The sequence below is a fragment of the Chaetomium tenue genome (assembly GCF_020726465.1).
Source record: "Chaetomium tenue strain MPI-SDFR-AT-0079 chromosome Unknown F5144scaffold_4, whole genome shotgun sequence".
Lineage (NCBI taxonomy): Eukaryota > Fungi > Ascomycota > Sordariomycetes > Sordariales > Chaetomiaceae > Chaetomium > Chaetomium tenue.
Window position 1 is genome coordinate 471156 of NW_027117332.1, and position 14127 is coordinate 485282.

The window sequence follows — 14127 nt, forward strand, 5'->3', positions numbered from 1 at the left end:
TCCCTCCATCTCCCGATTGGATATCCGCAACTCTCCATGGCTATGAAGACGTCCAGCAGGTAAGATAGCCGCCACCGACAGCGTGGTAGCGGGTGAAGGGAAGCATATATCGATATGATCGTCACGGGGTCGGTCCGGGGTCAGATATGGTCCACCCGACCACGCCGTCCACAGACATATATATATATTGCTATTCCCGACGTTCGAGCTCGGATTCGGCTTCAAGGCGATTACCCTTTCGCAGTATCTCAACGCAAGCTCACGAACAGGCAATTCTCTCGCAGTCCACCATGAAGTTTCTTGGCCAGCTTTCGGCTGCGCTTGCCCTCGTGGGCAGCGCTATAGCCCACCCCGTCTTTGACGAGCTGATGGAGCCGAGTGCGCCCTTGAAACGCGCCCAAGCCGCTCTCGCCCAGGTCAGTAACTTCGGGTCCAACCCATCGGGTGCCAAGATGTACATCTACGTACCCAGTCGGCTGGCGACGAACCCGCCTGTCGTTGTGGCCATCCACTACTGCACCGGCACCGCCCAGGCTTATTACAGCGGCTCGCCTTACGCCCAGCTTGCGGACCAAAAGGGCTTTATCGTCATCTACCCCGAGTCCCCATACAGCGGCACCTGCTGGGATGTGTCGTCCCGGGCGACGCTCAGCCACAACGGCGGCGGCAACAGCAACTCGATCGCCAACATGGTCAATTACACGCTCAACAAGTACAGTGGCGATGCCAGCAAGGTCTTTGTCACCGGCTCCTCGTCGGGCGCCATGATGACGGTAATTTAACTTCACTTCTTGGTTCTCGCTCGCCTAGCTAACAACCTTTGAATTCAGAACGTCATGGCTGCTACCTACCCCGAGATGTTTGCCGCGGGTATCGCCTACTCGGGCGTTGCGGCAGGCTGCTTCTTGAGCCAGTCTGGCGGCACGGCCGCGTGGAACAACTCCTGCGCCAACGGCCAGGCCCGTGGAACCCCCGAGGTGTGGGCTAAGGTAAGCAACAACTCGACATCCCACAACATTTAGCAGTATCAAGCTAACACCCCTTGAAGATGGTGACCGACATGTACCCCGGCTACGACGGCGCTCGCCCCAAGATGCAAATCTACCACGGGTCGGCTGACAACACGCTCAACGCCAACAACTACAACGAGACCATCAAGCAGTGGTGCGGCGTGTTCGGCTACGACTACACCAAGCCCGACAGCACGCAGGCCAACACCCCCCAGTCACGCTACACGACCTACACCTGGGGTGACGGACAGCTTGTGGGTGTCTATGCGCAGGGTGTGGGACACTCGGTGCCGATGCGCGGCAGCGATGACATGAAGTACTTTGGGCTGTGAGGTCAAGATTTGGTTCAAGGTGGTGGTAAACGCTGTCGTAGGAAGGCGAGGAAACCAGCCCAATGTTAGCATAGGATGCAAGTATCTACATGTACTCGGGAACCTCGCCGTGTCGATTTAGGCACATATCAACCTGTAGCCAATGTGAATACTATTATACTGTAAATTGGTTCCATCGCCAGCGACACCGCCCTAGCTACCGACATATCCACCACCTGAAGTGGTAACTAACTCCCCACCACCTACTACGAATCGAGCACGCCCTTAAAGCAGAATAAAGGCGCACCGCAGCAGACGGTACCACAAAGCAGAGCGGTCCCCAGAAAACAATCCATCCTCTCCCCACACAACGGCTGCCTATTCTCCTTCTCCCTCTTCTCCCTCTCCTTCCTCTCCCTCCGCTCCTCCCTCACCTCCCTCTCCCTCTCCCTGTCCCACTCCCTCATCCTCGCCTTCCTCTCCGCCTTCTCCACCACCGGATCCCCCTGCGGCAGCGCCACCACGCGCCCCATCCGCGGCGACGCCACCGCCTTCACAAAGCACCACGCCTCAATCCGCCTCCCGCACCCCGCCGCCTGGCAGAACAGCGGCTTGCCCCCGTCGTACGGGAGCGCCCACTGCCGGCTGCTGCCGTAGTACGCGCGGATGCAGCTCGCGCGCGGGCAGGTGCCGCGGTGCAGGCAGGGCGCGTGGCCGATGAAGTCGGCGCCGTCGGCCTAGGCGATGGGGCATTTGTATTGCCAGTAGAAGTCGGCGGGCTGGGGGGAGGCGGCGAGGGGGCGGACTTTTTTCTTCTTGGGCGGTGGGTTGTCGGTTGGGGGGTTGGGGGGGGGCGGTTCAAGCTCGTCGGTGTGTCCGGTGGGGAAGAGGCGTGGGAACTCGTAGGGGGGGGGCGCGGAGGACATGTTGAGTGTTGTTCACGTTAGGGGTCGTGTGGGTGACGTGACAGAAGCTAGGTATTGAGGGTTATGTTATCGAGTGGTTGAGCCAGAAGTGTTTTTAAGGTTAACTCCAGTCTTTTGGTAATATTGAAAATTGAGTTGTTGGGGGATTCGTGGTCGAGTGGTGGTTTTTAATTATGCGTCGGCTTCATTGTTCCTGCTCTTTGTTCAACGCCTACGGTGGAGATCAAATATTTCTTTTGTTCGTGACTCGTCATACTAAGGTACCTATACCTCCTACATGCAGACTATGGGGGATGACCCCATAGAAGAGATATGACCTCCCTTGACCTAGTCCGCGAGTCATGGTCTGGAATGAGGGGGCTAACAAGAGCTGTGGAGGTGCTGTGGAGGCACTTGACCAAGGCAACAAGAAAGGGAGATAAGAAAAGTGGCACTGGCTGCGCCTGCTGATGTCGGGTGTTGGGCATTCACTAGATCACCGAAATGAAATTTCGTCTGGTCTATCATCTGTTCAACCTCAATGACTGGTCAGTTGGTTTGGCAGTTTGCCAGTGACCCAGCCCCGCCTCCCAACTAGCCCAACCGGCCACAAAGAGGTACCTATGTCAGTGACATCGTGAGCTCCACAGTCAGGATGCCGAACGAGATTAACCCTAGAATGATATGGACCCGACAGTTTGGGTCCTTCGCCGCAGGCCATGCATGGAGCCGGGCTGGTGCATACCTCCGAGGTCACGGGAATGGCTGTAGCAGCCAACAGCCATCTGGAGGGCCCATAACCCCAGGCCATTCCCCATCCGATCTGCCTTGCAGGCTCACCGCACTGTTTGCTGGCACTTGCCAACATGAACTCAGTCCAAATCCATGGCCGAGTGCGGCAGTGTCAGCCCTTCGGTCTGCCACCCCACACGTTGGGCTGCGCCCATGAAAACATTGGTGAATCAACACGTTTTATTTATATAATCAAGAGGGTAAAATCGCTCCCCTTAATCAATAGAGTCTAGTGCTCGGTCTCCTTGTACATTTTACTTTGTTAATGGTACGGCGTCCTAATCCATCATCTGTATTTGAAGTATTTGGTAAAGTTTATGACCATGGGGCAGGCACTCATTCGTATAAACCATCGCATTGCGATCCCCAGCTCGGATGCTCCCGATGATCCTTTCTCGTCATCATGGGTTTGAGGGTGCCATGCTGTGCGCCCGGAATGTAGCTCCGCAGAGCGTTTCTCTTTACTATAATACCACCATCAAACCCGGGCTCCGACGTTGTACAAGCAGTGACGCCGACCGAGATCACGGAAGCGATAGGAAGAGCAAGCCCCTGGAAGGCGCCAGGCGAGGATTTGCTCCCGATGGGCCTTCTGAAGGCGTGCGGAGCACCGTTAGCTGAAGTGCTCGCCGTATTGGCAACGAGGTGCCTGGACCTAGGATGGTTTCCCGACCGGTTCAAAAGGGCAAAGACCGTAGTGCTACCGAAGCCGGGGAAGGCTCCGCCAGTGTATCAAACCCCGGGGGGGTATAGGCCCATTGCGCTACTGCCGACCCTAGGGAAGGTAATAGAGTCAGTGGTCGCCAGAAAGGTCACTCAAACTGCAGAAGTCAACGGCCTCTTACCAGATGAACAAATGGGGAACAGAGCACACCGCTCCACAGAGCTGGCTGTCCGGCTAGTAGTAGCCCAGGTCCAGGAGGCGTGGAGACAGAAGGGTGCGGCGTCCCTATTGCAACTGGACATTTCAGGAGCCTTTGACACGGTCAACCACACCCGACTGCTAGCAACTTTGCGAGAAATGGGCTACCCGAGGTGGCTGGTCCTCTGGACGAGAGACTGGTTGACTGGTCGAGAGGCCACCCTTCTTTTCGACGGCAAGACGGCGGCACCGACGGCAATTCGGGCAGGGGTCCCCCAAGGCTCACCCCTTTCCCCTGTTCTCTTCATCCTCTATATTTCCTCATTATACAAGCAGCTAAAAGACGAGCACCCTCACTTGGCTATAACGGGGTTTGCGGATGACACCAACCTCCTGGTGTTTGGTCGAAACCCCGAGGCCAACGTCCGGCAACTGGAGGCGGCGTGGGAAACATGCATGCGATGGGCGGACAGTCGGGGGATGAAGTTCGCCCCGGAAAAGAGCGAACTGATCCATTTCAACAAGGGACGACGGCAGTGGACAAACCAGCTGGAACTCACTAACCCAGGGGGAGGCACCAGCCCCGTCAGACCGAAGGAGTCTGCCAGGTTCCTGGGAGTCTGGCTGGACCGGAAGCTCAACTGGAAAGCCCACCTTGCGGCGGTGGAGAAGAAGCTGAGGACCCAGAGCTATGCCCTGTCGAGGCTAGCGGCATCGACGTGGGGACTGGGTCTAGCCAAAGCGCGAGAAGTGTACACAAAGTGCATCCGGTCAGCGCTGGCCTATGGCGCATCGTCGTTCCACATTCCCACGGATGTGGGAGGCGAACCGGTGAAGAAAGGCATCACCAAGGCCCTCGGGAAGGTCCAGAACAAGAGCCTGAGGATTGTGGCGGGAGCCTTTAAGTCTACCCCCATCCGTAACCTTGAGACAGAGACGTGGGTACCACCGTTGGACTTATACCTAAACAAACGGCTTGCAGATTTCGAAAACCGACTCCAACAACCCGATCTGGACGACGGCCAAGGCGGCAAAAAGACGGCGGGGAGCGTTATCCTTACCGCCTGCCGCAAGATACAGCAGAGGCTCAGCTCGAGGAGGGGCAACAGGGGCCGACCGCGAACCTTGAGGCCTCAAGGGCCCACGGCGGTAGAGAGAGCCGCGGGCACGATCATGCGCTGGACGGGGGGAACCATAGACACGGACAAGGCAGTAGAAGAGGCCTGGAGAGCGAGGTGGTTAAAGGAACGGGACGGCAGAGCAATCACCAGGCCGGCGGACGACTTTGACCATCAGCGGGAGACGCTATTCCGGAACGAAACCCTAAGGAGGCATGACGGTCTCAGCAAGGCGAAAAGCTCACTGCTCATTCAAATCCGGACGGGAGCAATAGGCTTACGGGACTACTTGTTTACACGGGAAGTCCCGGAGGTTCTGACGCCTGCCTGCGAGTGTGGCGAGGGACGAGAGACTGCCGAACACCTGGTAGTGTGGTGTTTGGCCCCACCGTTGACTCGAAGATGGGAGAGAACTGGAATTCGGACACGACGGGACTTTTACTCAGTTCTACACGGTATCAATCCCACGACTGTACGGCTTGCGAGGAGGATCCTCGACTGGCTGATGGACTCGGGGAGGCTGCCGATGTACAGCTTGGCCAGGAGGCTCGAGCTGGAAACGGCGGCTTGAAGCGCCCCCGTTCGGAGGCCAGGAGGCCTCCTCTCTTTGTATACGTAGACTCACCAGAACGCATCGTTCCTTCATTGTTGGTAGGGGTTTTTCACCCGGCCCGGGAGGGCACGGTTTTCCTGTACACTAAATAGCAGAGGGTCCGGCACGCCCTAGGGCATAGCGGAGTATGAATAATAATAATTACAGGCTTAATTGAACCGCAGGTTCAGGTTGCTATCAAATTACAATGAGTTCCCTCGGTCACACACAGACCTTGCACTTATTATATCACAGACAATGAATGACTGGACCTTACATATCCTAAGCTACAATCGCTACGGCTCCTACCGCAAACCCCAACCCCATTATACGTCCAGCCTGTGATATGTAGCCCGGATTTCCCATTGCGGATGACGTGGTTGTCGCCGTCGATGTCGTAGGAGTTGTCTCTGTCCCAGTCGTAGCAGTGACGGATGTCCCAGAAGTGATGGCTGCCGAGCTCTCTGTAACGGCAGTGGCGCTTGATGCCGCCGCAGTCCTTGACCCCGTGGTCTTCGACGCTGTGGCACCCGTTGCCGATGAATTCTCTTGGAACTCGGAAATATCCAACATGTAGGTTCCATTCCCCTTTTCCCCCTCAGCAAAGACTTCGTAGCTTGCCCAGCTCGACTGCCCGTCGCCCTTGAGCGACGCGCATGCCTCAAAATAGTAGTTGCTCGCGCAGATGCTCTCGCCGTCGCTGGTGATGCCGCCCCCCACCTCGGTGCAGGAGACAAAGAGTTGGGTGATGGTGCGGGAGAGGTTGTCGAAGAAGTCGTCGTTGTCCAATGAGCCCGGCGACAGGCATGCCCGGCAGCCGTTCATTGAGGTGTACCACCCGTCCGGGTTGGGGATGCACGCGCAGTCTCGGACGCCACTGTTCGGCCCCTTGAGCTTTTGGCAGGTGAGCATCGTCTGGTAGATGGGCCAGCACCCGCACTCATCGAGCTTGTTTGGCCCATCGGGCGCTGACTTGGCTGAGGACCAGCCGTTGGGTGAGGCTGTCGACAGCGCAACTAAGGCCGACAGGGCTACGACGGAGAGTGGACAGTACATTGTTGGACGGTGAGATGTTGACTGGCTGTGTGGCTGTTATGTGGTGACAGATGTGTTCTTTCTGTGTTTATTTTATGTGTTTTTGAAGACGAAGAAAAGGGGTTTCTAAATTGGACAGCTGAGCTAGCGCAATTTCCGCTGGCAGGGGTGCGCCTGTCAAAGTCCCGCCGTTTGCCTAGCACAAGATCTTTGCATGTTTAGTCCGAGAAGAGTAATTTTATTTTAACACAACATTGCCTGCGGGTGACGCGCCAAAGTTCAATCGCGAGCTGGACTCCTCAAACCCCTTGTGTTGCCTCGTGACTGACTATGACGGCAACGCTCCGAGTCTCACTTGAGTACAGCAGGCAGTGTCTGCGTTCACTACGAAACCGCTTCTCGGAAGGGAAAAGATAAGTATAACGATTCTCTAGCTCAACTAACGCTACCAGGACCCACCAGTAAACCTCGATCTAGTCCATGGCGCATATCTTTCCTCCGCATTGTTCTAATCAGACTGCTGCCTACCTACAGTTGGGCGTTATTTTTCTGTCGTAAATTCATCAAGCTTCCCACGTACCTCCATTCTATAGTACCGGTACAAAAAACGTCCATCATTTATCACCTCTCTGTCCCCTTGGTAATGGCGGTATCCAGCTCAATGCCAAGGTCAAGCCGACGTGTATTACCCCAATGACCCAGAACCCCTTTGCGTAGTTGGTCCCGTCCCCCATGGACCGAAAGACGACGGAAAAGATCACACCGCCCAGGTTACCGCCCGCCCCAGTAAGGCCGGACAGGATGCCGTTTGCAGAGGGGTGTACATGCGGCAGGAGCGAAAAGTTGGCGCCGCTGCCGGCCTGGAGAAAGATGGCCACCAGTGAAATCAACCCGAATACAGTTGACTCGTCGTGGGGGCTAAGCTGCCCGAAAATAATGAGAAGGGTGCCCGCGATGATGCCACACCCCACGATCCAACCCTTCTTCACCCATAGGTTGTGGCCAGAGTGCTTGTAAAGCAGATCACTAACAGCGCCGCCGAACGGGCGGGTGACGAAATCGAGGAAGCCAAATATGGCTGCCCGGTTGGTTGCATCGGTCTGCGAGAAGTACGGGAATGTTTTGAAGTAGTAGGACGCGAGGATGGCGTTGATGGCCAGCTCGGCACCGAACGAATTCATGTACGAACAGACATGAAAAACCGTCTGCGGGGAGAAGGTGACATCCGAGAGTGTCGATTTTGCGATGATCTCTCCGTGGGCCGCCTCCGAGCTGCCCTGGCTCAGTATCTGTGCTTCGTGGTCAAAGATAACAGGGGCGGAGATGTATGTTTCCTTCTTCTTTTTGTCCTCACTCTCCTTGGCGGATAGGTCCTCGGGTGTGTCAGAGGGGAACCTGTCGGTAATGGAGCCAGGGATGTCCGTAACGGTGGCCGCTACGGAGCTGTCGCCGTGGAGACCATGATCCTCTGGGAGGGTGTGGTGGCGCTCGCCCCAGTGGCCCGTGGGGGTGTCGGGACAGAGGCACAAAAGTGCGACCCCAACAACAATGACCATAGTTAGGGGGACGATGAAGGTCAGGCGCCAGGCCTGGCCTTTACTATAGCCATGTGCTACAAACGAGTTGAACACCGCTGGCATGATAAAGTAGGTGATGCCGCCGCCGGCGGTTCCAAACCCGCCTGTGAGGGCATTGGCAGTGCCTACAATGTTGTTGTCGAAGAAGCCGGTTGTCCAGACTTGGCAAGGGACGAATGCACCACCGAGTATGCCTATAAAGAAACGGCTGGCGTAGAGGCCTTCGGCGCTGTGGACAAGAGGGGCGAGGCCGAGGGGGATGGAGCCGACAAGTAGAAGGCCGCCGAAGACTTTCCGAGGACCGAATTTGTCACAGAGCGGTCCAGCAATAACACGAACCAAGAGTCTTGTGGAAGAGCAGTATTGTAAGTGCCTTGTTTGCGTCTGAACGGAGTACGGATGATACTCACGTAACGCATATTGATATGATGTTGGAGTTGGCCACTTGGGTGGACGTAAGAGAAAGATCATTTTTGATAGTGGCCGTCAACTGTACAGAAAGAGCAAAGGTTAGTACCGGGAAAGCGGGGACGCGGTCTGGAGAGATAGTTGGGTGGTCGGTGATAGTTTGTCTTACTAGTGGTGGGAATGTATACCAGCCCCAAAACCCTATCATGAAGCCAAACCAAGAGAAGAAGAAGACGCGGCCGTAGACATTGACAAGGTTGAAAAGAGGGATAGCCCGGGCTTTGCGGTTGACGGGGTTCACTTCCGGCCCGACATACAGATCGGAGAATTTGAACGTCATGCTGGCTGACTCGATGGGAGGACAGGAAGGTTAGGACATGAAGGTTTCTACAACTGTCTGGAAATAGGGTTGTGACGCCGGCTTCCTGGCTGTTTGTTGCTAACGAACCAGCTCGCAGTGGACGTGGGAACAGCCTTTCTGTTGCCCTTATATGAAAATACGGGCCGTCGATGGTATGCCTGCCTCCGTCGGAGGAACGGAGGTTGCGGGCCCGGGATACCAGACTCCGGAACATAATGTCATTTTTTTCATGGTAATCCGGAATATTGCGGTCGTGAACTTTGTGCGTGGAAGGGGCTTTCTCCCCGGCAAAGATAGGAAATGCATGATACGAGCCCCGGCGGTGGGCACCGGTCAGAAAAGCCAGTACGATCTTTGGATGGGGCATGGCGCTGATTTGCGGGTAAGGTGCCGGGGGGCGAGAACACGGAGATGCAAGTCGAAGAGTGAGAGGCGGTCTAATCCCGTTCGGAAATGCATCATCGCGGCGACGCAGCTTTGGCGGATATAACTCCTTGGAGATAAACTCCGGCCGAGTAGAAGCATCATGGGGGGGAGGGGGACGTGTCGATACGCTTTTGTTCTGTTCTAATCGTGTCAGCTTTTCAAGAGCTCACATCAATTTTCCCCAAGATGCCGTGAGGAATCCAAATTGAAAAAGGGCATGGGGAGACGCTTATCATCGACTGACTTGGTCTTATCTCTCGAAAAGCTTCTCATAACCCCCCCAAAAAACGGGTTGTCCCGGCAGTGGGTCAATTTCACGACGCCTTGATCTCCGCGGAAGGCGTACCAGCGTTGTCAGCAAGTTCAAAGGAGATAGTCCACTTATATGTCACGATAGTCGAAGCCCTGAGCCCCCACGCCCCCCAATATTGCACGGCCTAGGTCGCCAGCCGCTGCACATCTCGATGGGAAATGCTTGATTGAACCTGCATTAATGATTTTACTTTCGCCGTCGAAACCACGATCTAAATTCTCTGCCGCAACAATCACCAGTTTTTTGTCGCCGCATCCCGCCCACTTGCTTTCACAGCAGGTCCACATGTAATTATGCTCTCCCTGCCCCTGGTCTGACTTCTCCGATGAAAGGCACCTGCCTCTTGTGTCGGAGCACGGAGATCCTGGCCTGTAAACAAATCAAGGAGAAATATGCATGTCCTTACGAAGCAGCTTACCGATACCTGCCCATTAGGTAGGAAATTGCAGGCATACAAATGACGTGGTTGGATGCACATCAACCCGTCCCGAATATCTCCGACCTCAATCACACTACAACTACTAATCACGTAGAACTTCGCTATCTATACCTATCTGAGTCATTTATGTATGGCGTTTTTTTTCGTCATGGTTCATCCTCGTCACTCAACCTCGTGAACTCGGCGAGAGACCATTCAAGGTTTCCCGCGGCGGCTCTTGCCCCCCTGAGTTGACATCTTGGTGTTCCAGCTTGTCGATGCTCCGCAATCCTGTTGCTAAATCACCAAAAAGGCAGTGCTCGCCCTATCCGGGGCGTACATATAGGCAACTGGCTTTTCCCTAGTATTTTTAATGGTAGAAGGCAAGGTCGCTTGGGATTCAATTGACCATCCGGAATCGCCACACTCGCGACCCAGTAACTCATGCGCAAATAATGGCTCATTGAACTTATCCCACCTCCTTCCTCCTTCCAGCTAGCCCATTAAGTCGTTCTAACAACACTCGACTTTGCCTTCGATGGTATCGCCGGGAACCTCAATGGAAGAAATCTGTGGATCCACGAGGCGGGCAGAAAAGGGTTGGATACAAAGTGGAACTCAGGTGAAGCAGCCCGCCTTCCCCGCCTGCCCCCTCCAATCTCTATTTTCAGTTCTAACCTTGAATTCTGCTCGCGAGAAACCCCAGAGGCCGCATTTCCCCCCTTACCGTATCTTTTGTCTGAGAATAACCGAGAAACCTCGGTCCTTCGACAATGGCCCTCGCCGCTCCTAGCACAGACGTATGCCTCCTGCCTCACTCATTCATCTTCATCCCGCCAACCCCCCACCCCCCCAAGTCCCATTGAGAAGCACACAGACTAACACAACAACCCAATCCGCCACAGCCGGCGGTCCTAATCGCCCAAGAAACCAGCGATGAATACACCTTCCGCACCTTCACCACGGCAACAGCCTGGGAGCTCGGCAACGCCCTGCGCACGCGGCTCCTCGCGCTCCCGGCCGGCCAGCGCAAGCCGGCGCTCATCTCCATCTCGCTGGCGACGGCCACCGGCAACGAGGGTGGCAGCAGCCCCGCGCACATCCTCTTCCAGAGCGCCACCGAGTCCGGGACCGTCCCGGACAACGAGAACTGGGTGCGCCGCAAGCGCAACACCGTGCTGCGCTGGGGCCTGTCCAGCTGGGCCATGCGCATGAAGATCGCCAACGGCCTCCAGACCACAAGCCCCGCGGCCCCCCCCCTGGCGGACCAGATTGAGGCTGCGTTCGTGAAGAAGTTTTCGCTTGCGAGTGCCAGCGGTGGGGCTGTGGCGGATGAGTATGCGATTCATGGGGGTGGGTACCCTGTGCGGGTTCGTGGTGTTGAGGGGATTGTTGCGGTGGTGGTTGTGAGTGGGCTGAAGCAGGAGGATGACCACGCGGTTGTGGCGGAGACGGTGAGGGATCTTGTGGCGGCGCAGGAGAAGTGATCTGGAAAAGGGGGAAAGAGAAGGGGTGTTGTGAAGATAGCCGAGTTACCTGGAGTTGATATGTTTGGGTCAGCAACGGATCAACGGCACGTTACCTACGATCACTGGCACACTATAATCGACAGACATTGCCCGACAAAATGAGCGCCCCTTGGAGCGCACACTTCAGGTTTAGAACACCTTGAATTCAACCGGAGTAATCAAACTCCCTACACCGTTTCAATCTCCCCAAGTTACATTGCCTCTTTGGTCATCCCTAGAAACCACCGTCATAGCGTTGTTAATCCAATCGACCCAAGCATCATGTTTCGAGCCCTTTACCATGGCTCGTAGACATAGCACAGCGGAGTACCGCCCACCGTGTCCATCGTCTGCCCTATTGTCACATTCCTGTTAAGCGGCTCGAAACCCATGTTGTCTCCGAGGACTGCCTCGGGCGTGGCTGGCCGATTAAACATGGTGTTTGTGCCAGAGATGGTCTGTCGCACGTTAGAGACGGTTCGAGCCTTTCCCGGGCGTAAATTCAGGCCCTGGGCTAGCTGGGTTCCACGTACCTGTCTGTTCTCCCAGTCCAAGTTCTGCCAAATGAAGTGCATCCGGTCAATGTTGCCATGGTGGAGGTAGAAGCCTGGCTCCAGAGCAGAGAAGTAGAAATCGCTCCCCGGGTCACCGCTAATGGCGTAGTGCCCACCACCATGCACAGCAATTCCGAGGCGGGCAGCCTCCGGCCACCGACCATCGCCCTGCACAAGAGCTTGGAAGACGGCGATGTCTTTGCCGTTGACGATCGGCTCGGTGGTGTTGCGAAGTGTCGCCCAACGGTTGCAGACATCGGTATTCAGGTCGCGCTTGAAGCAGCGAGGGTTGTAAGCCAGCGGGTTCCGCGAACCGACAGGGCCCAGGTTGACGGTGTAGTTGGAGAACGGGCCTGAGGTCAAGCACCCGCCTCCGGAGCCGGGTTTGGCACCGCCAATGGCTGCGCGGTGGCCCTCAATGAACTCTCCGTTTCCTCCGAGTGAGTACTCGCTGCCGTCGAACACCGGTGACTTGTCCATCGAGCCCACGCTACCGCAGTCCAATCCCCACTCCCAGTAGGGGAAGACGCCTACAGATATTGTCAGGACAGCGTTCACGAAGACTGCTCGGGCCTTTCCGGTGGGGTTGCCCAGTAGGCCAGAGACTCACCGTTGTACCCGCAGAGATCCCGCAGATCCTGCTCAAGAACCCAGTTGTAGTGCCGGTGCCAGAGGAGGAAGGTGGCAGAGTTGTGCACATAGGGGGTCTGGTAGTAGTGCAGCGCACCGTAGTCGTCCCATGCCGTTCGGACGCCGTCCAGGCCTTTGTGTCGTGCCGGCTTCTCCATTAGACACTGCACGGCTTGTTGATAACCCTGGCGGTCGTCGAGGGTCATGTTACGCCTAGTGATGTGTTAACCCTTGCCCCTGTTCCTCCCTTTGCGTATCATGTATTCAAGCTGTACTTCCCCCGCCCCCTTTTCCCGTAAACTCGAGTGTAGACTCACCATTCCTTCCTGATTCGCACGTTTTCCTTGGTACAGCCAGTCGTTGCCTTCGCCGCACGCGCCATGGCATTCTCGTAAGCGATCCGTCCCAGTTCGCGGATGGCTTTGCCACTATCCATCTCAGCCTGGGTAAACGAGGGAATCGCGGCGGTCGGCGCGCTGACGGCAGAGCCGGTCAGCAGCGCGCTTGCGAGCAAGACAATGGACTTCATCATGTTCGCCGTCTGGAGAGCAACAGTACGATCGATGTCTGGTGGCGTTGCGTTTCAACCCAAATCCTCACGAGTCAAATACCCAGTCATGCTTTCGCCACTGCACTGAACTTATATAATATCTGTTAGTACAAACTACGCAACCCTCGAAAATCAAAATTTCACCATTCATTTGTCCCCTTGTTCAAGTGACTTGTTTATTTGATGACACCCGGCGGTTATTGTGCTGCTCGGAAGCCTTGGCTGACCACTGCGATGCCGGCACTTGCCCGCGGGATGCGTCTCAGACAAATTAGCTGGGATCAGTGGTTCTGGGGACTATCCGGCAGATTACCACAGCCACTGAGAGGCAGGCTAAAAATGAGGACGTAAGCTGATCCTGCTGCTCTAAAAGGCAGACAAGGTAGGTTATTAATCTAGCCCCGGCTCTCTCGACCGCATTTGGTCAGTCGCCATACGCACAAGGGCCATACACAGGAAAGACGGGTGGTGAAGCGGATCTAAAAAACATTTCATGACTTTCTTCTTTAGGAGGCTACGAGGTAGTATATCACGGCAGTTGTTCCCCAGACTAGGCCGCACGCACTACTCAAGCGACAAAGCGCTGCCGAGTGGATAGCCGATCTGAGGCGCCAAGTGGGATACGTGCTTGCGTGATACGGAAACAGCGTTGGCGACGAACTAGAAGCCCTCTAGAAGCGACGATCTGGTTTGCCAAGCCAACATTGTCGCGGACTGAGAGGCTCCTGGCCTGGTTTCAGGGGTATTTTAATCAAGA

General features: G+C 55.8%; 6 protein-coding genes across 6 annotated transcripts; 2 read left to right on the forward strand and 4 right to left on the reverse strand.

The window, feature by feature from the left end:
- Nucleotides 1–290: 290 nt before the first annotated feature.
- F5144DRAFT_602194 (Alpha/Beta hydrolase protein) lies at nt 291–1342 on the forward strand (the record flags this gene model as incomplete). The annotated part of the gene is made up of 3 exons (XM_066791187.1): nt 291–773; nt 831–989; nt 1049–1342. The coding sequence occupies 3 exons, from the start codon at nt 291–293 to the stop codon at nt 1340–1342; spliced, it is 936 nt and encodes a 311-aa protein (XP_066642517.1).
- Nucleotides 1343–1507: 165 nt separating this feature from the next.
- F5144DRAFT_647965 (uncharacterized protein) lies at nt 1508–2247 on the reverse strand (the record flags this gene model as incomplete). Its single annotated transcript, XM_066792940.1, has 2 exons — nt 1508–2058; nt 2128–2247. 2 exons carry the CDS (start codon nt 2245–2247, stop codon nt 1588–1590), a joined length of 591 nt encoding a protein of 196 aa, XP_066642518.1. The 3' UTR covers nt 1508–1587.
- Nucleotides 2248–5754: 3507 nt separating this feature from the next.
- Nucleotides 5755–6737, reverse strand: F5144DRAFT_620493 (uncharacterized protein). The gene has a single exon (XM_066792025.1). The coding sequence runs from the start codon at nt 6644–6646 to the stop codon at nt 5873–5875; it is 774 nt and encodes a 257-aa protein (XP_066642519.1). The 5' UTR covers nt 6647–6737; the 3' UTR covers nt 5755–5872.
- Nucleotides 6738–7111: 374 nt separating this feature from the next.
- On the reverse strand, nt 7112–9127 carry F5144DRAFT_215977 (major facilitator superfamily domain-containing protein). Its single transcript, XM_066783099.1, has 3 exons — nt 8780–9127; nt 8613–8692; nt 7112–8548 (listed from the first exon to the last, which is right to left on the reverse strand). The coding sequence occupies exons 1-3, from the start codon at nt 8948–8950 to the stop codon at nt 7240–7242; spliced, it is 1560 nt and encodes a 519-aa protein (XP_066642520.1). The 5' UTR covers nt 8951–9127; the 3' UTR covers nt 7112–7239.
- Nucleotides 9128–10705: 1578 nt separating this feature from the next.
- Nucleotides 10706–11725, forward strand: F5144DRAFT_216002 (uncharacterized protein). Its single transcript, XM_066783100.1, has 3 exons — nt 10706–10750; nt 10835–10928; nt 11034–11725. Exons 2-3 carry the CDS (start codon nt 10902–10904, stop codon nt 11613–11615), a joined length of 609 nt encoding a protein of 202 aa, XP_066642521.1. The 5' UTR covers nt 10706–10750; nt 10835–10901; the 3' UTR covers nt 11616–11725.
- Nucleotides 11726–11932: 207 nt separating this feature from the next.
- On the reverse strand, nt 11933–13349 carry F5144DRAFT_532017 (uncharacterized protein; the record flags this gene model as incomplete). The annotated part of the gene is made up of 4 exons (XM_066786957.1): nt 11933–12094; nt 12170–12720; nt 12801–13033; nt 13138–13349. The coding sequence occupies 4 exons, from the start codon at nt 13347–13349 to the stop codon at nt 11933–11935; spliced, it is 1158 nt and encodes a 385-aa protein (XP_066642522.1).
- Nucleotides 13350–14127: the final 778 nt, after the last annotated feature.